At 57.4% G+C, this 25,502-nt stretch overlaps 1 protein-coding gene across 3 annotated transcripts; it reads right to left on the bottom strand.

The window, feature by feature from the left end:
• Positions 1–9,311: 9,311 nt before the first annotated feature.
• RASGRP2 (RAS guanyl releasing protein 2) lies at positions 9,312–24,826 on the bottom strand. Of its 3 annotated transcripts, none has more exons than XM_061203574.1 (17): positions 24,703–24,826; positions 21,970–22,110; positions 21,221–21,323; positions 20,601–20,663; positions 20,138–20,269; positions 19,220–19,370; positions 18,848–19,021; positions 18,572–18,688; positions 16,576–16,857; positions 15,554–15,631; positions 15,225–15,347; positions 14,781–14,896; positions 11,555–11,696; positions 11,248–11,284; positions 10,490–10,666; positions 9,547–9,611; positions 9,312–9,394 (listed from the first exon to the last, which is right to left on the bottom strand). In XM_061203574.1, exons 2-16 carry the CDS (start codon positions 22,040–22,042, stop codon positions 9,553–9,555), a joined length of 1,827 nt encoding a protein of 608 aa, XP_061059557.1. In that variant the 5' UTR covers positions 22,043–22,110; positions 24,703–24,826; the 3' UTR covers positions 9,312–9,394; positions 9,547–9,552. The 3 variants fall into 3 exon arrangements, with proteins under 3 accessions (XP_061059557.1, XP_061059555.1, XP_061059556.1); XM_061203572.1 differs by lacking the exon at positions 24,703–24,826 and adding an exon at positions 23,968–24,053; XM_061203573.1 differs by lacking the exons at positions 9,312–9,394; positions 9,547–9,611; positions 10,490–10,666; ... (1 more) ...; positions 11,555–11,696; positions 24,703–24,826 and adding exons at positions 13,009–13,428; positions 23,968–24,053.
• Between the last annotated feature and the right edge of the window lie 676 nt (positions 24,827–25,502).

Genomic DNA, 25,502 nt, shown 5'->3' on the forward strand with positions numbered 1-25,502 from the left:
AGTGCAGGTGAGGGGCCGGCTGGCTCCAGCACCTATGGCCTTCCTTCTACCCTGCACTGTGCACGGGCCACAGAGCCCACCCTCCTCCGACCCAACCTTCACGGGGGCCACTGCCCTCTTCAAACAATCCAGACTCTGAGACCGCCCCGGGGGCTGAAAGACACAGACCTCAGAGCTCATGGAGTTTACCCCTCTCATCTTTTCTGAGGTGGAAACGGAGTCCCAGAGAGGGGCAGTGACTGACCCAGGGCCATAGAGAAGAGCAAGACTAAAATCAAGGTCGCTGGCCTCCCATTCTAGATGCTTCCCCTGTACCCACTATTCTACTCCTGGGCCTTCTAGCCTGACCAAAGGCCTAGCCCCCATACCACCAGCACAGACTCAGTGAATGGATGTGAATTCCAGGGTGAGATCGTCTGTACCCATCCCAGCAGAGCCCCTGGTCAGGGGTCTTCTCCCAGCATCCACTCAGCCCCTTCTCTGGCCACATCTACACCACACACACACACACACACACACACACACACACTTCCAGCCATGGGAACACCAGCCTCCCTCTGGCTCTCCTCACGCCAGCTCCCTCCCTCGCCAGCTGGGAGTGTGACAGCAGGGGCCTCCCCCAGACATCAGGGAGGAAGAGCTGGGTTTACACACATTCTGGTGGCCCCAGAAGGCAGCCCGTGGACAGGTGGGAGAGTACGTGTTATGGGGAGGGAGATTTTGGCTCGAGCTAAAGAGAAACTTGCTGGCAATCCAAAACAGCCAACAGTGGAGTAGGCTGCCTCCGGGGCGGGGGGGTGGGGGGTGGGAGGGGGGGTGAGTTCCCCGTCTGTGGAGGTGTGTGAGCTGAGAAAGGATGACTACTGCTCAGAGATGCTCAGGAGGGGGCTCTTGAATCATAGGGGAGGGGGCATCGAAGTGCTTGAGCTCTGAGGGCCCTTTCAGTTGCAGAAGGTGTTTTTTGGAGGGTCCTGTTTCCTCCCTAAAACCTCAGGCAGGATTGGTGGGCTGCGAATAGGTCCCACCCCCTCTTCCTGCTCCCTCCTTCCAGCCCTGATGACCTAGAAGTGACAAGGGAAGACCTTGGGCAAGTCCAAGTCCAGCCACATCTCGGCAGGGGGCAAAAGCAAAAGTGAGATACTGCAGTGATTAGAGGCACTGACTCAGGGGCCTGGGTTCATTCCAGCTCTACCCCTTTCTAGCTGTGTGACCTCGGACAAGTTGCTTGGCTTCTCTGGGCCTCAGTTTCCTTACGTGTAAAATAGAGATATTAGTAGTGCTGTCAAAATTAAGAGTTAATATATGTAAAGCATTTGAAAGAGTGCCTAGCAGAGACTAAAGTGGAAAAGTATGTATTGTATTAATAATCACTTTTAAAACTCATCTCATCATTTTACAGTTTGCAAAGTTCCATGTGTCTCTTGTTTCCTTTGATTCTCACCAAGGCCAGATGAGAGAAGTAAGTAATGCAGGCCTTATAACTGCCCCCTTTTGCAGATGGGGAAACCGACACTCAGAGAAGAGAAGGGGCCTCTGAGTGCCCATTTCTATGGGACAGGATTCTGTGGGGGAAGAAAGAGTTGAGATCCTGAGAGCAGCTGAGTCACTCCCACCCCGACCCCCTCCAGCTCCCATCACCACTGGCTCAAGGCGGCAGAGTCCACCTGTGGGTAGGGGGTGCTAGGGAGCTGACTGGGTGCCGAATCCCCAAGGTCACACAGCTTGTCAGTGGCAGAGCTGGGACTCAGATTTTGCCCGCTGAGCCTTCCTCCACTCTGCTGAGCACCTCCTCCTACCTAGGAAGGTGGGAAAGGGATGAATGGGTCTGGAGACTAGTGGAGGTCCCACAGCAGCACGGCTGGGAGTGGGCAGGTGTGTGCGAGGGTCCCCCTGAGCAGGTGTTCGTGAGGGGGGCTGAGCACAAGAGCGGCAGCTCAAGATGTGCATGACAAGGCTGTTGCCAGGTGTGGGGGGCTGAGGAGACGGGTGGGTTGGGGACCGAGGTGCAAATGAATGACTCGGCAGAGTGGGGGCCGGAGCACAGGTGCCTAGGAGCTTGGGGGTAGTCAGTGAAAGGAGTGAGCTCACCCCTGTGCCCACCCTGTGCTATGCACAGCTGAGGGATGATGCTGCAGGTGGGTACACCCCAGCGATGCAGAGGGGATAGATGGTTTCCAGGGGTAGACTTGTGAGTAAGGAGGAGGTGCCTGGGAATTTTCCTAAAGGTACCCGTGACAGGTGTGTGCACGCGTGTCGTGATGATGCTGGAAATAGCTGCCGTTTACCGGGGTCTTGACAAATACATGACAAAGTTCACAGAGTGCTTAGCACAGAGCCAGGCTCACAGTAGGTACAGAGTACAGGCAGACCTTGGAGATACCGCAGGTTCAATTCCAGACCACCACAATAATGCGAATATTGCAATAAAGGAAGTCACACGAATTTTTTGTTTCCCAGTGACACTATACCGTAGTCTACTATACTGTAGTCATGTGTGCAATAGCATTGTGTCTAAAGAGCAATGTACATACCTTAATTTTAAATTACTTTATTGCTAAATTACGCTAACCATCATCTGACAGCGCAGTGTTGCTGCAAACCTTCAATTTGCAAAAAACACAATATCTGTGAAGCACAATAAAACAAAGTATGCCTGTAAATACAGTTGTTACTATTATTATTGTCAGCATAATCATCTGGCCTACTCCTCAAAAGAACCCCATGAGGTAGGTATGGGAACCCCCATTTTACAGATGAGGAAACTGAGGCTCACAGAGGGGCAGGGCTGAGCCCAGGCGGCCTCACTCTCACCCCACTCCACCGTGGCGGCAGCAGAGACAGCTTTGTAAGGATCAAGGATCGGCAAGGTGTCATGCAGATGCCAGATTATTTGTTGAATGAGTCTCTGAGAGCCATAGCCCTGCCGGTGTGGACGGGGCCAGGCCGGGAGCGCCCCAGCAGATGCAGGAGCAGGGTGGGTGGCGTGGGCTCGCACTGTGGGTCGGGGTGTCCCCATGAGGGCTGGGAATAAATGGACAGCATGGCTCTGGCACCAGGCAGGGTGTGAGTGTGAGGATTAGTGCTGGGGGGTGGAGCGCCTAGAAATGGGAAGGTTCTGAGGATGGCAGGTGTGGCTGAGTGCTGGGCCGGACCCACAGGGGCTGTGGTCGTGCACACCAAAGCCTGGGGCAAACAGCTTAGGACCAAGAAGAGAACGTGGTGCTTAATGATGGGGGTGGAGTGCGGCTAGGAGGAGAGGGTGTGTCCCAGGGAGTGAAGGTATGTTGCGAGAATACAGATGTGCCTGAGATGGCTGTGTGAATCCGGGGAGGTGAATGGTTGCATGGGGGGCTGTGTGCACCTGAGGGTGAGGGCTGACAGTGCAGTGTTGGGGCTCTGGGGGCAGGTAGGGGCCATGAACGTGTCACGTACAGGAGAGCAGGGCGCCTGGGGGAGGTCTCTGAGGCAGGCAGTAAGGTGGCTGTCTCTCTGGGCGGGGAGTGTAGGCGGTGTGCAGCCGGGAGGTGTATTGTGTACGCAGGTGTGTGTGCCTGTGTAGGTGTGTGTCTGGGTGGGTGCCACCAAGCATATGTATCAGTGTCAGGTTGTCTGTGTCACTGGCAAGGGCGGGCGGGAGGAAGCAGCTGGACCTGGACAGAGACTGAGGACCTGGGAGGGGAAAGAGGTCCCCAACAGTCCCTCTGGAACCCAGCCCCCTCCTCTCAGGAACCCATAGTGTGGATTCAGCCCAGGCTGAGAAGCCAGCAGAGGCCCCGGCTCCTGGAGAGAACTGCCCAGCCATCCTCTGATGGCCGGCCTCTGCCTGTCGGTCAGTCCCGCCCACCCTGTGGGTATGAGGACAGGATGGATCTGAGAACACCTCCTCTAGCAGGAATGAAGGAACCCCCGAGCCTGACCCTTCTCCCCTGCCCCTAGAAAGATCCAGCCGAGCCTCAGATGCCAGCATCCCTGGAGGCATCCCTGGAGGCAGAAGGAGTTAGGGACCTGAGTGGCCAAAGCACCCACAAAACAGAAGGCTTTACGGTTAACAGATCAGCCGACCTCCCTCCTCTCTTTCTTCCTCTGTCTTCCTTCTCTCTGTCTACTTCTCTGGCGAAAGATAAAGAATGCAAAGCCCTGAAGTCTACCCTGCCCCAAAGGAATACCCAGACACTGGGAAGGTAGACGAGAGGGAGGGGCAGGAATGAATGGGAGGTCCTCGCCCACCTGACCCCACCCCCCAACACATAAAAAACCAGAAGTGTATGGAAGCCCCAAGGCAGCCAAGAGGACTGGAGACCCAAGACCCACACCCTAAGATTGATTTCATCACTCCAGGTCTGGACAGCTTCCCCCTTCCCCTCCAGGCACCAAGAAAGAGCCCCCTCCCAGCCCTTGCTGGTTCCATGAGGCACCGAATGCCTTCACCCAGGACTCAGGTGGGGGCTGAGAGCAAAGAAGACAACAGCCGCCCACAGCCAATTTTGCCTCCAAGGACCCATCAAGGCTTCAAGGGCTCATACCCCAGCCCAGAGGACCCAGGGCAGATGGCTCCTTCAGCTGGGGAGGAGGCTGGGACATGAGGAATGTTCTCCTCCTCTTTGGGGGCAGGGGAGAAGCCCAGGGCCCTGCAGCTTCCTCTCCCTGCAGCACTCTCTGACCATAACCCTGTCACCGCCCCCAGCGCGTTCCCACCCCAGCACAGCCCCCTCCTACTGATTTCCCAGTCTCCCTCTCTCATCACCTCCAACCTTCCCCCGCAAGCTTCTGCTCCTCTCCCTCGGGCCCCCCATCTTTCCCGGCTCTCCACCAGCACATGCCCATCTCTGCCTCTAGCACCTTGGCTCCTTCCCCTCTGCTCCCTCCCAATAACCTCCTCTCCCCTTGGCTCCCATCCCCCAGTAAAGCCTGGTCCTCCGTGGTGCCCCCCAGTATGGAGCCCTTGGCCTGGCCCTGCTCCCTGCCTTTCCGCTTCTCTCCTTTCCCCTCTCCAGCCCCTTCTCCTTTTCCTAGGAAGGCCAGTTCCTCGCTGGTTTCTCCCCTGCAGACCCTTCAGAGCACATCAGCTCCTCATCCCCTCTGGACGAGCACTGCTTCCAGCCCTCGGGGCTAGCATAGGCTGGGGACCCCTTCAGAGCCTCCCTCACAAGCCTTCCGGATGCCCCTCCTCGCCCCATTCCTTCCCCTCAACGACCATCCCTCCCACCCCCCTCCATTCACCCCAGCTCAGGGCCAGTGCCCCTTCCACAGGGAGCCTCCGACCCCCAAGCCGTTTAGCCGCCTCGCTGTCACCCAGCCAGCCCTCTCAGCGCGGCAGCGCCCCCGCCCCCCAATCCGCCCTTCTTGCCTCCCCCGCCCCTCCAATCGTTCCCCTCCCCCGATCGGCGCTCGCCCCCCCACCGTCCGTCTCCGCCGCAGCACCCCCCCCGTACCTGGTTCTGGGGGCGCCAGGCGCAGGAGGGTGGGTATCAGAACCCCAGGGCCGCCCCGTCTCCGGCGGGTGGCAGAACCAGGGCCAGTGGTGTCTGCCGCCTCGCGCCTCTCTCGCTCCCCGCCGCGTCCCCGCCCGCCTGCCGGTCCGCCCGCCCCGCCGCGGTGCCGCTCGGAGAAGGATGCTCCGCGAGTCAGGGCGGCTGCTCCCGCCGCCGCATCCCTGCAACACCGACTGACGGCAGCATCAGCACCAGTTTCCGCCCCCCAGACGCGAGCATTGGATCACGCTGCGCTAACGGACGAGCTGCGCAGCCAATGCGAAGGCGCAGAAGCCGCCAGTCCCGCTGCTCCACAGGCCCACCCCCCGCGAGGGACCCAGGCGTCCCAGCCTCCCGGCATCTGAGTTCTTCCCCACTTCTTGAGGTCCTTAACCCTGGCGCCTGGGCCCCCAACCAGGCAGACCCCCAACCCAACCCCGGTGACTTTTCCGGAAACCCAGGCGCCCTAGCTTCTCGCCCTGGGATCCCGCATCCCCCGGCCCGCGGGCCCAGGTGGCAGCACCCAGGGCTGGGGCGAGCCGAAGGGGAGGCTGTGGGCCCAGACTTGGGGCCCCGAAGGAGCAGGACCTGTGCGGGGCCCGGGCCGCAGCGCCCTCTGCTGGCAACGCCCTGGAGCGGGCCCGGGCGGCCCGGAGCCTAGGGACGCGGGCTGCTGGAGGCCCTTTCCAGCCCTTGCCTGGCTTCCGCCTCCCACTGCCCAGGGGCCCCCTGGCCGCCCCTAGAACTGAGGAGGGGTCTTTCCTGGGAAAAGGACAGAGGCGCGGTGGGGGAGGGAAAGGCAGAGATGGGGGCGGGGTAGACCTAGGGGCTTGGGGTTTCCCAGCCCTGCCTCATGGGAATCTCAGAGTTTGAAGCCTGATTTCCAGTCCTGCCTGGAACTCTGGACTGGGATAGGAGTAGGTTGAGGGGCAGGGGCGTGGATGCACACTGCCCGGACCACAGAAGGGAAGCTGGAAGCAGCTCCCTTCAACCAGAATTTTCGGAGTGAATGTGGTGCTGGGGTGAAGGTCTTCCCTGTGAGGGCGTCTGCATCACTATGCGTGGGTATGAGTTTGGAAAGAAGGGGACCCCCTTCACTCAGTCATCCAACCCAAGGTGGACCTGGCACCTAGCGTGTGTATCACAAAGTTGGACACTGGGCTTCTGAATGAGGGAGGCAGTGTGTGTGTGTGTGAAAGATCATTCTGCCAGCTCACTCCAGGACCCTGATTTCTGTTGCAGGGTCCGTGATCTGCACAGCCAGTGGCAGTTGGCGCTTCCTTAGCCAGAGGCAACATGCAAGAACACTAGCATTCGACCACCAATGCATGCATGCGCACTCGTGGGTGTACTCACAGCCATGTGCACACAGGCGTTCCCAAGGGGACACACAGGGACACCTGCAGAAATGCCCCCCCATGGTACAACACCCACAAGAAGCATATACTTGCTCAAGAACATACACAAACTTGTGCACACAGGTGCCTGCGGCAGATGCATGCCTCAGGGGGAACAGGTGTACACAGAGGTCATCCTGCCCCCCGAGGCACTTTGCACAGAGTGGTCAGTTACTGAGTAGATGGGTGGGGACACCCCCCCACCAGAGAGCTCCCTCCCGGCCTGTGAGGGGATGAGAGGGGGACCCAGGCTGTAGGACCCTAGAGGTTGGGAAGAGAGATCCCTGAGCCAGGTTCTAGACTTGGGGGGCCTACTCTGACAGAGAGACCCTCAGGATGGCCCCACCAAGGCCACTAGAGGAGCCAGAGAATGGGAACTGCTGAGTCAGGGCCTGTGAATGTGAAATTGCCTCTCTGACCCCAGAGCCCACTGCCCTACCCATCCCCCACTGCTCCTCTCCCTGCAGGCTACACATACACACACAACACACACACACACAGAGACGTGTCCAGCCAGGCAACAGGGCATAGATGGGCACACAGACAGGCACAGTGACTCACAGAGACTTTCTCTCAGACCCTTATAGATGGGTGTGGGAAGGGGTGGGCGGAGGGCAGGGGCAGGGAGAGATGCAAGAGTGAGCACTTGTCTCTGGTCCCCACCCCCAGCTCCCTGGGCACCTTTGCCCATCAAGGGCAGGAAAGGTCACCTGGCAGCTGCTGCACCTCCCTGCCCCTCCCCCAGCTACAGTGATGTCTCCCCCCACCCAGGTCCAGGCTTCAGAGTACCGGATGTAGGTGGGACCCACCACTTCAAGACACCCCCCCGACAGGCACCCACCCAACGTGGTCCTTCTCCCATGCGCGGTCCAGTGAGGACACACGGTGGAGGAGAAATGCAGCAAATACAGTGTGCGTGCCTGTGCACACACATGCACACACGCACACAATGTGAAGCTCATCTGCCAAATTCACACAGGCAACCATGAAAAGGCAGTCACACGTCACAATCCCCAGGGGAAGCAGACCTGGGCACACATTTGCAAACACACACACTGGGAAGAGGCCAGGCTGGGGCTGGGGGGTGGCAGGGAGGGGAGCCGACCGGGCTGCAGGGATGGAGGCAGCGCAGGGAGCGAGCTGCTCTTCACAGCACAATCGCCGTCTGTTGTTATAGCAACTCAGCCCCCAAATCGTGAAACGGATATTACAGCCTCCAGAGGAGGAAGGGAGGGAGGGGGCTGAGGATGGAAGGAGGGGCAGTGCGGAGGACCCAACGGGGGACAGGGCTGGGGGGGCCCAACAGGTGGCAGAGCTGCAGCTGAGAAGTAACAGGGTGGGAGGAGGAGGTACCCCAGATGAGTGGGCCAGGGGGAGTGGGGTCTCAAAGGGAAAGATGGGCATGGGGTCAAGGAATTTTGAGGAAGGGGGCTGAGGCCATTGCCAGGTCCTCAGATATTGTGCTTTGCAGGTAGGAGTTGGGGTGCTCAGGCCTCTACTCCCAGAACAACCTGCAGTTGCTGTAGGACATGCCTCAGCTTGGGGGAGGGGGGCTGGGGAGGTAGCTCCCATTCTCAGACTGCTGTCTAGAGCCTCCTGACCCCAGGGGCAGCCTGGCTCAGCTTCAGAACCTTTCGAAGACCCCCAGTCCACCCTCCTCACCAAGACCAGCCTCTGAAGTGGCCTTAGCCTTCCTCAGGTAGTGGTGACCCCCAAAACCTCCATGCTGCAAACTCGGGAGGGAAGAGCTGGGTCGGGAGAGGCTGCCAGAGGCTGACAGCAGGATCAATATGCATTTCCTCTGGAAGTCCCTGTCCTGGCTGGCAGCAGCGCCAGGCCAGGAGGCTGCAGGCCCAAGGAGTGTGGCCCCCCCTCACTCCTTCCCCCACATCCAGCACTCTGGGCTGCCCTCTCCCTCCCATGATTCTCTGTAGTGAGCTCCCCATTGCTGGAAGTATACAAGCAGAGGCTGAAAGACCACCTGTCAAGCAAGGGAAATTCAGCTGCGGGCTGAAGGCTATGGCTATACATGACCACCAGGCTCAGCAATTCTACTTTCAAGTTTTAGGCCCCCAAGATTCTGGACTCCTAGAGATTCTAGACCTCCCCCCCAAACTCTCTGTTCCACGGTTTCCTGGTTCTAAGGCTCTATCCCCTACAATTCTACTCTCCCCCAAGATTCCAGACACATGAGATTCCAGATCTCCCAAGATTCTCTGACTACAAAGTTTTAGGCTCCACAATTCTAGTCCCTGTGATTACGGACCCCTGCCCTCCGCCCCCCGCGAGGATTCTAGGCGTTGATAGTCCAGGTTAATTACTTGGGCCTTTATTCCATCTGGAAAATACAAATATTCACAAGAATCTGTACAACCTTAGGGACACCAGCCCTGGCCCTGCCCTCAGCCGCATGCCACCCTCACACCCCGCCCCCCAGCCCCAGCCTGCTGCCGCAGCACCCCAGGCTCCCTGCTCTGGTCCAAGTCTTTTCTCCAAAGCAGGCATGAGTGCTTGATCCAGTCACAGCTGGGAAGAAAAAGACAGAGGTTGTGAGGAAGACCCTCCCCCCTCCCCAAAAAGCAGGATTCCACCTGGCCTGGGCCATTTGGACAGAGCACCCGTCCCACTCATCCCCACATTGCCCCAGCCCTGAGTGGGGAGGCTGCAGGGGGGCTCACCATCAATTACAAGTGGATGTCAAACACGCCATCCTCCACCATCCGAACGTCCTCCTCTCGGATCTCTGCAGGGAGGGGGGTGTCACAGGACCAACTCCTGGGTCCCTGTGCCCTCAGCAGCCCTTCTCCCCATCCCCGGAGGCACCCTGCCCCATCCCAGAAGCAGAACCATCCACCAAAAATCAATTCACTGAATGACCAAAAGGCCCAATTTTTGAGGCTCTTTTTCTAAGTTTTCATTTTGCCACAGCTTTTTTGCAGCCACAGATGTATCGGTGCAGTTTGCTTAAATGTCAGTTTTGTGTGTGTTTTACATTTTAGACTCCGGCACTTCTGGAAGGCTCAATGCAAATGGTTTCATCTTTTCTGTATTTGAGAACTTATGCCCTGTGCCTGCCTCTATTTTTGAGGACTTATGCCAGTCTGAACAGTTGTGGTCAACTGCCTTAGACCCCAGTTTAACATGGTTATTCAGAGTGTTCTCAGCAAAATAATCATTTGAGGAACTGTCATTCAGAAAACTGACCTAGAACCACCAATGGCCCCAAGAGAGCTGCTGGGAGATTTGGGGGACAAGGGACTTTTCTCAGAATAGCCTCCAAAGCAGCCAAAAAGGGAAACACAGGCAAATGGCTCACCAAACTCCCTCTCCAATCCATTGTCAATCCCCCTAACAAAATAAGAGTGCAAATTGAATCTTGAAGTCTCTTTCACTTTTACTCTTTTTTATTTATTAGTCTCTCTCCTCCTCAGCCTCAGAGGGTTGAGGGCTCCCTGGTCACCTTCTGACACCCTTACCTGTCCAGCCCTTCTCCATCACCCTACCAAAATAAGACAATTACAAACTCTGCAATAGTTTCCATCCTGGAGAAGGTAATACTATGCCACCATGGCCTTGTCTCTCTCCCTCCACAGGCCAGTACAGAAAGAGACCCCTTCTTACCTGGAGGCCGGGAGCCTCGCCTGCCAGGGCGGGGCAGGGAGAAGCTGAAGGCGCGATGGTGGGTATGTGTGGGTGAGGGTGAGGGTGCAGACCCCTCCAGACTCACACTCTGGGCCCGGCGCCGGCACTCAACTGACAGGCGATCCTTGCACTGCTTGTGGCAGTTAACACCACAGGCTGGGGAGGCAGATGGGGAACCCAGCCAGATCAACTGATCAGAATACCCTTCACCCCATTCCGCAGGCCTGCACCTCTCCCCAGGTCCCTTTGCTCCTGAGCAGCTGCCCCACCAAAACAAGAGCCTCCTTTCCAAGCGCTCTCTTCATCCTACTCGGCAGTCTGTGCCCTCTCCAAAGCTCCCTGTTCCTGGGCAGCTGCCTCACCAAAATAAAGGCCCTGGTTTTTGTTTGTTTGCTTGTTGTTGTTTGGTTTTTGGGTTTTTTGTTTGCTTGTCTTGGTTTTTGGTTTCTGGGAGGTTTTTTTTGGCAGCACTGCGAGGCAGGCGGGATCTTACTTCCCAGACCAGGGGTCGAACCCACACCCCCTTCAGTGGAAGCATGGAGTCTTAACCACTGGATAGCCAGGGAAGTCCCAACAAAAGCCCTGTTAAAGGCTACCCGCTTCACATCAATCAGCATGCCTCTTTGGCTCTAAGGTACTTCACTCCTTGGCAATTACCCGACCAAAATAAGAATATTCACCCAGATAGCAACTCTTCCCAAAAAACTCAGCCCAGCAGCCCTGCAATTCCATCTCACCTCGGCATTTGAGGCCCTGCTTGTAGATGCCCAGGATCTGAAATAGAGGAGGGGGCCGTAGTAGGGGGGAGGGGTTTAGAGGGGATGACTCTACTTCTTCCTTTCTATGGGCAGGGAGTGGGACTGACCCTTTCTGGAGCCTTAGGGCCCCCTCAGGGTTTTGTTCAGAACAGCAAGAGGAGAGGCAGGTGGAATTAAGGTTTGCCTAGGCTGAGAAGGCTCCGGCAGGGGCGGGGCCAGAAGGAAGGGCGGGGCGTGGATGGGGCGGGGCCGGTGCTGGAGGGGTGTGGCTTGGGCGGGGGCTCACCAGGGCCTTGCAATGGCGGCAGGCGACCGGGCGCAAGGAGTTGCTCTCGTGGAAGTTGTGTACGAAGCCCATGCGGCCACCCAGCACAGAGCTGGAGCGCAGAAAGTAGGAGACCATCTCCTCCTTGCTGATGCAGCCATCCCTGTCCGGGAAGGGGGAGGGCCTCAGCTCTGGGGGCCTCCCTGGGACCACCCACCACCAGCTTAACCCATCCCACTGGGAAAAACCCCTACCAAGTTAAAGGTCCTCACCGACTCCTGATTTTGGACCCCTGGTGCAGGAAAGAGAAAGAGCACTAGACTTGGAGTCAGGCAGATGTAGTAGCTGCTACTAACTAGTTGTGTGGTCTTGGGCAAGTCACTTGCCCTGGGTTTCCTCCCTGGAAAAATGGGGATCATAATTCCTGCCCTGCTCACTTCACAGAGTTGGTGTGTAAACTAAAATTGCTCTGCACTTTCCCATGGGATTATCAGCTTCTGTTTCCCAAAGTGAGCTCTGTGGAACACCAGTCCGGAGCCCTGAGAATTAAGAGATCTCTGATGAGTTTGGGGACCAGGTAAGATTGGAAAAAGCTGCACCTGTCTCACTCTTGCGTAATCCTGCCAGAAAGGTAATCTGGGGCTTCCCCACGGAGCCCTTTTTTTTCACCCATTCACATATTTTAGGGAAAGAGTGAGCACGTGCTCTGGAGATGGACAGAACTCAGTTCAAATTTGGGCTCTACTTCTTCTCTGTGTGACTTCAGGCTAGTTAATCTCCCCATCCCTCGGTTTCCTCTTCTATAAATGGGGACGATGATAGTTCCTACACCTCAGAGGCCTTTGGGTAGGGATTAAATGAGATAGTACCCATGGAGCATTGACAACAGCGTCTGTAATGGTTAATAGGTGCTGGGCCACTGGGAGCTATTTCCACCAGGGGTGGCCCTTGTCCGAAACGCCTGCCCATTGTATTTGGGTGATCCAGGTGGTCCTTCAAATCAATGGTACATTGGGACAACTGACGGTTTATGAAAATATGTAAACCTAGGCTCCTATCTCACACTGTTCATGAAAACTTAATTCCCACTAAATTCAGAACACTAATGTAAAAAATAAAATTTTCAAAGTATCTGAAAAGGTATGAGGGAAGAATTTTGTAATCTTGAGGGGATGAAGGCCTTTCTACGCATAACACAAATCCGAGAAGCCATAAAGGAAAAGACTGACATATTGAGCACACATTTTTAAAAAATTTTATATGGAAAAGGACAACATAAATGACAGACTGGGAGAAAATATTTGCAAACATATTCAGCACCAAGGGTTAATATCCATTAACAGAGATTCTAGAAATCAATGAGAAAAAGACTCACAAACCCAGTGGAATAATGGACAAAGAACACGAACAGGCAATTTACAGAAGAAATAGAAGCGGCCAATAAACATATGAAGATATCCTACCCCCACTAGTATTAAAGAAATGCAAATTTAACCAAGACACCATTTGCCAATTAGACTGGCAAAATTGTAAAGCTTATTATAGCATCCACTGTTGGCAAGGAAGTTGGGAAATGGGCACTCGTTCACTGCTGATGGGAGTGCAAGCTGGCACAACCTTGCCTGAGGTCACCTTGGCAGTCTCTCTTCTAATTTAGAATGTGCATATCTTTTGATCCAATTATCCCACTTCTAGGAATTTCTCCTACAAAAATAGTGGCCTGAGTGCATCGGTACAAAGATGTTCACAGTAGCATGGTGGATATTAATAGCGGAAAACTGGGAACAGTCTACATGTCCATCAGCAGGAGAATGGTGAGGCAAATGATGGCCCAGCCACATAGTGTGATACTCTGCAGCTGTTCTAAAGAATGAGGTAGTTCTGCATGAATCGGCCTGGAAAGATGTCCATGATGAGGGTTTAAGTGGAAAACAAAAGTAAAAAAACACAAAGCATGCAGTTCTGTCAAGACAGTGATTTTAAAACAAAAACAAAAAAAACCCTGAAAACCCTACTGCTACAAATACCCAGATGCTGGTTAAAATATATCAAAAATTGCTTTAAATGCATAGGTGAGTTTGTAAGAAATGGAAACTCCCCAAGTTTCAGAAACAAAGAGAGATCTTCAAATTGAGGCAGTGAGCTGCGGCTGCCCCAGGAGCCAGGTGCTGGATTTTGATACCTGCCTGGGGCCTGCAGGAGGTGGGGAGTTAAGGCTGAGACGCCTGCATGAAGCTGACGCCTTGAAGGTCTCCAAGGGCTGCACCCTCCCTAAAAGTGTGGCCTGGAAAAAATCCACCCCACCCAGGGAGGTGACAGGGAACTGTTTTCAACTTAGAGAAAACTCTGTTTTCAACTATTTGCTCCCAACAGTGGGAGGAGAAACAAAGCAACTACAATGAACGCCACTGGCAGAACTAGATTTATACCATCATCCTGTTTGTCTATGAAACAGACACAGACAAATTCTCTAACAATTTGCAACAGGCATGAAAAAGAGACTGGAAAGATACAGGCATTGCCAGCCAGTAATGTTACTAACATAGTTACTAATGACAACTTCTGAGTGGGAAAGGAGGGAGGGAATTTTCACTTCTTACCTTATACACTTTGCTCACTATAAATCTATTTTACTACCTGGATTTTTTTTAACCATGGATTTTTATAATATGGAAAAAAACCCAGCTTTTTGAAATATGGATAACATTAAAAAGTAAATCGACCTGGGATGGACTATAAATTTTGATTGGAATTTTGTCCGCTCAGCAAAACCAGGGTGCGAACATGGTTGCAGGAGGCATGTTTAACCTACTCCAGAGAACCAGCTGTTTGTCCAAATTGTCAGCATGTGAATTGTGAATTGTTGATAAGCAAGTGGGTGCTGCTAATTACAGGCTTTTCTTATCTATTCATTAAGACAGGCTACTGAGGAGTTCAACGTGCCCACACTTTTTGCCAGCTGTGAGCTCCACAAATAAAATGGCATTTACGTAGCAACAGTCCCCAGGCCACAGTCTTTGCAAGATTCAGGTGGAGTCCCCCCACCCCCTCTTCGGTCTGAATAAGTGAGGTAACCCTGTGCCTCTGCAGCTGGCAGCCACCCCGAAAACAAGAGCCCCTCCCCACATGGGTGGCTTCCTCCCTCAAGATCATCTGGTTCAATGTCCTCATCTTGCACGGGAGGAAACTAAAACCCAAGGGGAAGTGAGCCTGCCTTCCCTCTCCCCCTGCCCCCAGGCCTCCTCACTGGTTCTGGTCGAGGTCTCCAAAGGCGCTGAGGTAAGGAAAGTTCCCACGGATGATCTGGAACTCCTCCTGTGAGATGTGGCCGTCCCCATCGACATCGAAGTTCCGGAACACAGACTGGAGTACATAGAGGGACACATGGGGGAGGGGAGGATAAAAGGAGCATCGGCCCCACCCTGCCCACATTCCCAGTCCAAGTGATGAAGGGGGGGCGTCTCAGCCGTGGGCAGCTGTCTGTCTCCCCCACCACCTCCCTTCTCCGTACCCCCATCCCAACCCCACCCATCAGCTGCGCCCCGTGCCTTCTGGAGACTGAGTGTTGGCCCTTGAACCTGGCACTGGTGGTGGCTCCCAGGGCAGTGCCCTGGCAAAACTAGCCTTGATTGACCACTACGCCTGTCCCCCCACCCCGCAGACTCCAGAGCTGGCTGCCACGGAGTCTCACCTCCACCATCTTCTCAATGTGCTCCACCATGAGTGCCTGATCCAGCTTGGGTTTGGCCGCTGAGGTCCACTCCTCCAGCACCGGGGGCCGGGGAGGCGGCATGCAGCTGGTGGGGCTGGTTGGCTGTGGGAATGGTCGAGGCTGAGAGAGGGCCAGAGGTGAGGAAGCCCAGGGCCCAGTGGAGGAGAGAGGGCAAGCCCTGGGGACAAGGAAGCCTGCCCAACGAGCAGGATGGGTGAGGTAGCCTCTAATCTTGGAACTCCCAGGAGGGCAGAGGTGGGGGAGGAAGAGGATGGGCCGAGTGGGTAAGCAGCAAGTCCACCCCTCACCGAGGACTTGGAGCGCGGTTCCCGCTGCAGGGACAGCTGGTAGAGCTCATCCTCTGTCTGATACTGATCCAGAGACACCTGGGACAAACAGGTCTGATCACGCCCACCGGCCTCCGCTGCTCTCAGGAGCCCACTGCCCAGAGCTCAGACCCACAGGTCCACCTAGAGGTCACAGCCCAGCCCCGAGCCTGGCCCAGAAGCTAGACTCAGGACAAAGGCCAGCTTAGAACACATCCCAGCAACCACACGCCAGCCTAGCACACAGACCAGAACCTGTATCTTGGCCCCAAACCTTGAACACAATGCACTGCCAAGATCTCAGCCAAGAATCCAGGTCACAACCCAGCTGAGAGCTCTGAAATTCCCCCCGCAACATAGAACCCCACCCAGCAACCAGACTCCAGCTCAGATTTCAATCCCCATCTCAGTCCAGAACCTAGAAGCAGGTAAGACTTCACACCAAACCTTAAAACCTAAGCCCCAGCCCAACAATTAGAACCTAGTCCAGATCTGGACTAGAACACAACTCATACGCTAGGGCTCAAAACCAAGTCCAAGACCAAGCCCAGAACCTCAGAGCTCAGGGCCATGTTTAAAAGCCGCCCCTGGGGAATTCCCTGGCGGTCCAGGGGTTAGGACTCGGCGCTTTCACTGCCGAGGGTATGGGTTCCATCCCTGGTCAGGGAACTAAGATCCCACAAGCTGCGAAGCACAGCCAAAAAATAAAAATTAAAATTAAAAAAATAAAATAAAAGCCACCCCTATACCCAGAATCCAGAGTTTGACCCCAAACCTTGAACACAGCCCACTGCTAGGAACTCAACCCAGGGCCCAGGCCCAGCCTCAAGTCCACATGCCAGCCTCAGGGGCCCACAGCCCCATCTGGAGCCTAGAACCCTTCTCCAAGTTCACCCCAACCTTGGGGCCCAGGCTGGGTCTCAGTTCTTCGATCAGAACTGAGAACCCAAGGCCAAGCCTGCAGGACCAGGTGCAGCTGTCGACCCCGCTGCCTGGCCCCTCACCGTCAGCAGGCTCAGCAGGTCGGGGTTGGCTTGCACTGGGGGCTGAAGGCTGGTCACCATGGCCAGCTCCTCCAGGATGCTGAAGAGCTGCTTCATCTTGGCCCCATTAAGTCGGGTCCGGGTGGGGTCCAGCCAGTCAGGCAGTGCCAGCTGCAGGGCCACCAGGTCCTTGAGGTGCACACCCAAGATGGGGAAGCGGAAACCCACGCAAGCTGCCAGCCGGCGCCGGTAGTTGCCATAGTTGCCAGTGGCCGTCACTAGTTCTGTCAGACCTTCCCAGAGCTGAGGGACAAAGGGCAGAGGGTCACACACACACACACATCACATACACATCACATGTCACAGGCTCAACTCTCCTTCCCCCGCCCAGCCCTGGAAACGTGGGAGAGGATGTGGAGTCAGGGTCAGGGATGGGTGAAAGGTCAAAAGCCTCCCTCACTATCCCCCAACACTGGCTCCCTTAGCCCCTGGGAATCAGAATTCATAGGTCATGAGTTCAAAGGGACACCCACTACCAAATACCACACCTCTACACCAGGCCTGGGCACAGATTATCATCAACATTTAACAGAAGACGGGACTTCCCTGGTGGTCCAGTGGTAAAGAATCCGCCTTCCAATGCAGGGGACACGGGTTCGATCCTTGGTCAGGGAGCTAAGATCCCACATGCCGCGGGGCATCTAAGCCCCCATGCCGCAACTACTGAGCTCGCGTGCCTCAACAAGAGAGCCTGCGTGCCTCAAACTACAGAGCCCAGCACTCTGGAACCTGTGTGCCACAACTAGAGAGAAGCCCGCACGCCACAATGAAGAGCCCGCGCCGCAACAAAAGATCCCGCAAGCTTCAACGAAGACCCCACGTGCCGCAGCTAAGACCCGACGCAGCCAAAAAAATAAAGAAAATAAATAAATAAATAATTTTTTAAAAAACCATTTCACAGGAGAGGAAACTGAGGATCAGGGAGGCAGAGCAGCACAGGACGACGATTTCGAAGAATATTCTTAGTGGTATCATTTGTAACAGCCCAAACTGGAAAAACCCCAAATGTTCAACAGTAGAGGAGATACACAAATCGGGGTGGACTAAAATATTATACGGCAACGGAAGTGAATGAACAATTGCTCCACATAACAGAATGTAAGAATGAAAGAAGCAAGAAGTAAAATCACATATACAACACAATTCCATTCATAGGAGGTTCAAAAACAGGCAACAAGAAACCCACATGGTTTTGGCATGCATACATAGGTGGTAAAGCCATCAAGAAAAACAAGGTCAGGAATTCCCTGGTGGTCCAGTGGTTAGGATTCTCAGCTTCCACTGCAGGGAGCACGGGTTTGGGGAACTAAGATCCCACATGCCGTGCAGTACGGCCAAAATAAATGAATAAATAAAAATTTTTAAAAAGAAAGAAAGAAAAGCAAGGTCATCATCCTTAGGAATGTCATGACATTGTTTGCCTCTGATGAGGAGGGAGTTATGCTCTAAGGTGCTGGGAGCTTCGGGGGCTGGCAGTGTTCTACTTCTTGACCTGAGTGGTAGTTACACAGGCGTTTTCTAATTTTTTTAACTGTACATATGTTTTATAGACTTTTCTATATGTATGTCACCAGTTATGTTTTTTAAAATAAAATAGGGACTTCCCCTGGTGGTCCCGTGGTTAAGACTCGGTGCTTCCACTGCAGGGGGCACGAGTTTGATCCCTGGTCAGGGAACTAAGATCCCACATGTGTGCGGCACAGCCGAAAAAATAAAATAAACTAAAATAAGCAGGGGAAGAGTAAAGCACGAGCCTTGAAGTTCGGCAGACCTGTGAGACTCCACTCTGCTGCTTTCACTGTGCAATTGGGAAAGGATTTAACCCCCAGACTCAGTTTCCTCATTTATCAAATGAAGAGGGAGTGCCCAGCCCCCAGCGCTGCTGGGAGTTCTCAGCGAGGCCAGCCCTGGGAAGGCTGACCAGGCCGTTCCCCTGACCCCCCCGAGTCTCAAGCACCTTGATGGTCTCCGGGCTCACGTGGCTGTGGGTCTCCTTGAGGCGGGAGATGGAGCTGTGGCTCAGGCCCCCGACCACCGCCATCAGCGTGTTGAAATTCTGCAGCTCCAGGAGTTTCTGGGGAATAAATGGAGAGAGATGAGGCAGTGAGTCACTGAGTGGGCCCAGAACTTGGCCCAGCTTTTCTGGAGAAGACCTGGCAGTGGGTTAGGGGAAAGGAGGGACTCAGCCCTACTGGCAATTTGGGAGGTTGGGGGGAAGGGGAGGGGCAGGCACCTCTGCAACGTGGACGAAGTGTGTGATGACCAGGGCCCGCTGCGGGGCTGTGGGCTTGCTGAGAATCATGAGCTGCACCCACTGCGAGACACTGTTGAAGAGGGAGATGAATCGCTCCAGGACAGGGTTGTCCACGGTGCAGCCGTGAGTCACGAAACTGTGATAGTCCTGGAACTGCAGGCAGGGTGGCCTCAGCACCCTGTGGCCCCTCCCCTCACCAACGGCTGCTCCTCACCCTCCAGCGGCCCTTTGGTGGTTACACTGAAACCCCAGACCCACCCTGTGACCCCACCTACCCCAGAGACCCTGCCCCTCCTGGCACCCCCTCCCCAGCCCACACCCGCTCCCTGACCGAAGGCCATTGGGCCGCACCAGGATCTTGCAAAAGGAGCAATATTCCAAGTAGGTGAGATGTGCTGCCAGCTCCATGGGGTCCAGGTGGTCAAACAACAGGGACATCTTGCGCTTTTTCTGTTCCACAGGGTTCCTCTGGGTCACCTGCCGATTCCACTTGTAGGTGGGGCTGGGGGAGTAGGGCGGGGCAGTGAGTCCTTTGCTGGAGATGCCCCACCCCTCATGGCCCCACACTCAAGCCACTCACGCTGACTGCGAGACACTGTGCAGAGCACGAATGTCCCCAGTCCCAGCACCTCCTGCAATCTCCCCCTCGTCACGCACTCAACACAGATTTATGGAAGACCTACTCTGTGCCAGGCACTGTGCTAGGCGCTGGGGGTACAGAGATGAGCAAGACACGGTTCCTGCCCCCGAGGAGCTCACAGTCTACTGAGGGAGACAGACACAGAAACAAACAATCACGAAATAGCGTGGCACAAGTGCAGAGGTCTCTGGGCAGGGGTCTGCACAAAGTGTCATGGAGGAACAGAGGCAGGAAGGACAAATTCTGCCCTGAAAGAGTCCACAGACACTCCACACTTGTGCTGAGCTTTGATAACACGGAGGAGGAGGCAAGGGGACATGAGCAAAGAGCCATGGTGGGAAAGGATGCAGGGGCTGCAGAATGGTGAGTGGACCCGTGCAGCTGCAGTATGAGGTGCCTGGTATAGGGCGGTGGGCTGTGGAAGATGAGGCAGGAATGCCAAGCTGGCCTGAGACTATGAAAGGCCTTAATCCCCAGCCGAGGCATTGTGAAGACGATAGGGAGCCATAGAAGGTTCTTAAGCAAGAGTGACATGACCCTCACCCATTCAATTCAACAAACATGTATTAAGTGCAGATGGTGTAGGATGCTGAGTGCCCTTCCCAGCCCTCCGAGCTCCCCCCACGCACACGCTCTCGATGTCGATGAGGCTGCTGTGCCGGCGGTTCCCTTCTTGGTCTAGCAGAGCCTTCAGCTCCTTGATCTGCTCAGCGAGCTCAGGATTCAAATCAAACTCCGCTGGGAATGCTGAGATCCAGTACCTGGTGGAGGTTCAGAGTCACCCAAGGCAGCCCTTCCCCCACATTCCCTAGGATTGTCGTTTCCCAGAGACGGGGAAAGAGCCTCAAACTGTGGTTCCCCTCGCCCAGCTCTTTCCTTCCCCACCGGCACTGGGCAGATCAGAAAACAGGGACCGGTCCAGGACCAGGAAGGGGCAAGCCTTCGGCAGCACCACCAACCATGGACAGAGCCGGGTTCAAACCCACATGACCAGCTTCCAGAACGAGCTATTTCCACTCCTTCAGGCCGGCCAGTCTGAAGCCTGAGATAAGGGAGCAGAGGAGGGGACAGAGCCCCAAGAGGAAGACTCACCTGACCAGATGGCATGTTTTCACCTGAAGCGAATTGGAGTTGTCCTTCCGGGATTGTTGGTAGGTGAAGCAGAGTTAAGGAAAACAAGGATGGAGACTTACTCTAGAAAAGGAGGCAGGGGATGGGACCCGAGTTCTTGGGGGAGGCTGAGGGCAGGGCCTGGTTCTAGGAGAAGTTCTAGGAGTGGGGTCTGGGGCGGGGTCTTGGGTGGGCAGGGCCCAAGCTCTGGAAAGGGGCTGAAGGCAGAGGTGAGGTGTGAGCTTTGGGAGGGTGCCTGGGTGGAATGGGGGCCAGATTCTGGGAGAGGCTGAGAGCAGGACCTGGGTTCTGGGAGAGAAGCAAGAGGCAGGACCTGCTCTGGGAGTAGGAGCAGGTCCTAGGCTGTGGGGAGGAGAGAGCGAGGCCTAGGCTGGGGAGAGACCCGGGGATGGGGCCTTAGTTCTGAGGGGAGGAAAGGGGTGGAGCTTAGGCCCTAGCTGGAGCCTGGGCCAATCCTGAATTCTGTGATGTGGGAGCGGCCCACGCTCTAGGAGCGAAGCCCATCCTCTGCCCCCGCTGGGCAGCGGGGCTCCCTTATGGACCCGGACCGCAGGGCCCCTGGCGAGGCCGGCGAAGGATATATGTGCAGCAGTTTTGCCGCCAGCTGAGAGGAAGGGATGTACCAGGGGTGCATCATGAGGAACATGCGCACCAGCTGCGGGTCCCACACCTTCCCGCAGTCATCTAACTCCGAGGGGTCAAGGAGAAGCAGGTTGACCCTACGTCCCGCAGCTGCGGTCCCTAAACCCTACCCCGCAGCCTGCCGGGTTTCTGGCTCCCGGCCGCCTCCGGCTTTCCCAGGGCTCCGAAACCAGGAGGCAGATTATAAAGTAAAGGTAGGGTGGAAGAGGGATAAGGCAGGATCCGAGGAACTAGAGGAGAGGAGCGTCTGAGTCGGGCCTGTAGTCTGGAGGGGAACCAGCTGGGGCGGAAGGAGACGGGTTCCGCGGGGTCAAGAATCCAGAGGTCATTTCCTGAGTGCCTGGGGAAGGGGCACCCCTTCACCAGATAAGCCACCCCCCATCAGCCGGAAACAGCTTCCAGGCCGCAATAGCGAGTTCCTCCGGATCCCCCGGGGAGGCAGATAATGGTCCTCATGGGTCAGAGTCTGGGGATACCGCCGTCCCTCCCTTCAACGCTGGTATACTAGGGAAGGGAAACCTTTTCTCTTTCTGCAGCGTGTGGATCTCTCTACCCCGGGATGCAGAGGAGACTTTCGCCAAAGAGGCTGCAGGATGCGAGTTGGGCAGAGGTCTGCCCTGGGAGGCAGGGGTCCGGGTTCAGGCTCCCGGCTGGGCTCAGGCTGGGCGTGTCCTCCCGTGCCACTCACCGAAGGCTTCAATGCAACCACGGAGCAGCTCCTCCACCGTGCAGCCCTTGTCCAGGTCCAAGGTGCCCGCCATGGCCTCCGGCGCGGGTAGGCTGGGCCAAGCTGCGCTCCGAGAGCCTCCACGGGGCTCGGACCGGACCCCTGTCCCGGGAGAGGCAGAGCGGGAGTCTGCGGAGGCGCGGGCCGGGGGAGCGGCCCCGCGGACAGAAATGGGGCGGGGCAGGCACGCCCCCTGCTGGGCAGGGGCGGAGTCGTCCGCCGCGGCCACTCCTGGGGTTAACTGGCCCAGGATGTTGCAACCCACCAGTTGGGAAACGAACTGGCCAAGAAGCTTCCGGCCCACCCTTGGCGTCGTGGGAGGGCTGAGGGACTCCCCGGGGATAGGGACGAGCCAGAACTCCGGGGGCTGGTTAGTATCCCAGCCCCCCCTCCCCGCAGGCCCTCTTCTCCTCACGTCCTCTCCCCAGAGGCACCTGCAGCACCCCGCAGCTCAGTTCTGCGCCCCTCCCGCTTCCCTCCCTTCACAGCCTCCCTTCCCCCGCAGGGTTATTTTGGGAACCCAGAGCCTGAGGGGACCTCGGAGGAATTTCTCCCTGGGATGAGAGGGGGGAGGAACCCAGGCGTCCTGCCCGCGTCGCCCCCTCCCGGGCTCCCCGGAAGGGGAGGCGGGGCTGTGGCAGCCCCCAGGGGCCTGCCCTTGGGGAGGCGGGCTGGAGCGGAGAGGAACATTCCTGGGGGGGGGGGGCGGAGAGGGCGGAGCGGGGAGCCCACTGCGGCCCGGAGGCGTCAGCGGGAAGCCTGAGCCTGGGAACCGCGCGTTCCCAAGCCACCTCCTCCGTGAAGGCCCCAAGGGTCCCGGCTCAGCCGTTCCGCAGGCTATCTTCATCCCTAGACCCTGACGCAGGTCCCCATACTGCACAGTCGAACTGAGTGCACACACAGGCCGTCCACACTCGAGCACAGAGTAGGGTGCCCAGAAGGGGGCGCTATCACCGTGGGGGGTGGAGAGTGCCTGTACGACTCCACCAGCAACTCCAGTCACTGGCGGGAATATACGCATCCATGCAGAGACAGACACTCATTCCACGCCCGAGACCAGGGACCCACATCGGGGTGCAAGAATGCCTGAGGCTCCCAAAAAGCCGAGCCTCAGGCAATTACCTCCCATACTCTCTCTCACACACACAATGGCACCCACACCCCTCGCACACCTGAACGAAGGAAACCTCGGACACACATACCCAGCTCTCTACCCCAGAATGCAAACCCGTTGAAGGGGCCGGCTTCCGGCCCTGCTGCTCACTAGAGCCAGGCCAGCCTGGAGTTCCGCGGCCACAGCAGCGCTGACATCCGCACACGTGTGCACACACGCAAGGCAGTGCACCTACACGCATGTACACTCTCCCACACATGCACACACCCGGTGGGTACGCACACACGCCCATTCCGCCCCCGCCCCCTTCATCTGCGATCCAGGGCCAGCCCTGCGGCCCCAGCGACCTGACATCCCGCACCCATGGACGCTGGCAAAGCCTTGCCCCACAGAAGGTACCCCGCCCCTACACATACTCCCCCGGGCTGCGGGCGGGGAGCGGGGGACTCCTCTATGGAGTTCTCTGGTAGACTTTTCCTAGGAGCCACCCAGAGTCATCGCCGCCCGGCTCTCCCGCTTCCTCGCTGTGTGACCTTGAGAGTCACTTGGCCTCTCGGAGCCTCAATTTTCTCATCTGTCAAATGGGGGATTCGCCGGGGAAGGTCCCGCTGAGACGCGGCTAGGAAGAGCCGGGTGCGCTCCGGATGCCGCCCCCTCCCGCGCTTGTCCAGGGAGCTTCGGGTCTCTCGGCAGGTCCCTCCTAGCCCTGACCCGGGCCGCAGCCTCCCCACCCACCAACCCACCCGCCGCCCCCAGCCCGTCTGCGCCGCCCTCGAGGGCCTCTAGGGGCCGGGCCTCCTCTGCCCTGCGCGCCCCCCTCTCCCCCCCCGCGCTCGCTCACTCACACTTGGGACCCGCGGCAAGAAGCCCGCACCCGGCCCGGCTGGCGCCACCTCCGTGCTCTCCTGCCCGCCGACCTCGCTGCGGCTGCGGCTCCCGCCCGCTCTCCGCGCCGCGGCCCCGCTCCCCGCCGCCCCGCCCCCGCTCCGCGGCCGCCCCCTCCTCTCCCCTCCCCTCGCCCTCCCGCCCCTGCGCCGGGCTCCGCACCGGCGGCTGCGCCTCCCCCATCGGGGGCTCCCTCTCGCCCCGCACACGGCGGTCCCTGCGGCAGCTTAACCCCTGCCCTGCCGCGCCGACCGGGAGACCAGGGCCGCGGGCGGGGGGGCTGCGCCACGGGCCGCGCCGAGAGTGGGTGAGGGGAGGTCAGGCCGCGCGGGACATGGAGGGGGGAAACTAAACCACCGGTCCTCTCCCCCCACCACAGACACCCCCCTGCCCCCCGCCCTGCCTGGTGTGGGGCAGAGGAAGCCGGGAGGGGCAGGAAGCAGACTGCGGTGGGGAAGGGGCGCCCCGCCCAGCCCCCGGCCCGGGTTCCTGTTTTCGAGACAAACCGTTCCCACGGGGCTAACCCGGCCTGGGGCCGGGCGTCTTCCTGCGGGCAGCGGGGGGCACAGGTCGGGTAGAGATCGGGGGCGTGGGCGCGGCGGGTCCTTGTGATAGCCTGGGGGAGGGGCTAGGACAAGGTGGGAACACTTGGAGGAGAGGGGCTTGTGGGGAGGGAGGAATGAAAACGCGGCTACCTGGAGAAGGGGCCTCGAGGTCTGGGGATAGAGGGAGCTCCAGTTCACACAGGAGGGACTGGGGCCCCGGAAGCCTGGCTCCCCATGAGGCCAGATGAAAAGGGGCAGCTGCAAGCGACGGGTGGGTTCTCCGCAGCTAGAAAACTGGAGCCTGGGGGCCTGCGCCCCCCCCCACCCCGCGGCAGAGAGGAACTTGGGAGGGGAAGCCGCAGGCGGTTGGGGTCCCCACAAGCCGGGCCTAGGGGAGCCGGTAACCGTTTCCGGCTGTTCGGGTTCAAACACACTCACTGTGAAACCATCGGGCCCCAAACAAATCTTCTGAGGCTTGCCCCGCCCTGCTACCCGGCTGCGGAGGCAGGACCTCCCCCACACCTCAATCTCGGTAAAACGAGACCTACAAACAGGCCCCTTCTGGTCCTTAGTTTCCCCAAGTGAGGAGGGGCAACACCGGCCTAGCCTAGACGGTCTGTGCGTGTCCCCCGCCCTAACACTCTCCTTACTTTGGACCTAGCGCAGCCACCTGCTGAGAGACCCTTAAACGCCGCAGTGGGGCGGGGTTAAGGGCGGAGTCAAGAAGGCGCCAACCACCCAGAGGCTCCTCCCCCTTTTGAGTCCCGCCCCCCGACCGCGTGGATCTTCAGTAGTCCTGGAGGCCTCTGCCTAAGTCCCAGCTCCCGGCCCGGGTGGGCCCCACCCGGGCGGATGCCACGCCCCCGGCCAGCCTAGCAGGCCGCTGACCTAGTATGGACACAGCACTGGGAAGAGAGGCGTGGAGGGTGACGCTTGGAAGGGGGCAGGAG

The sequence above is a fragment of the Eubalaena glacialis genome, chromosome 10 (genome assembly GCF_028564815.1).
Source record: "Eubalaena glacialis isolate mEubGla1 chromosome 10, mEubGla1.1.hap2.+ XY, whole genome shotgun sequence".
Classification (NCBI taxonomy): Eukaryota; Metazoa; Chordata; class Mammalia; order Artiodactyla; family Balaenidae; genus Eubalaena; species Eubalaena glacialis.

Excerpts from the sequence above, each read along its gene's own strand:
- RASGRP2 (XM_061203574.1), bottom strand. The coding sequence starts at position 22,042 with ATGGCGGGCACCTTGGACCTGGACAAGGGCTGCACGGTGGAGGAGCTG. Across the intron at positions 20,664-21,220 it reads GCGGCAAAACTGCTGCACAT|CTACCAACAATCCCGGAAGG; the intron begins ATATCCTTCGCC and ends ACTCTGCTTCAC. Across the intron at positions 20,270-20,600 it reads AAAACATGCCATCTGGTCAG|GTACTGGATCTCAGCATTCC; the intron begins GTGAGTCTTCCT and ends AACCTCCACCAG.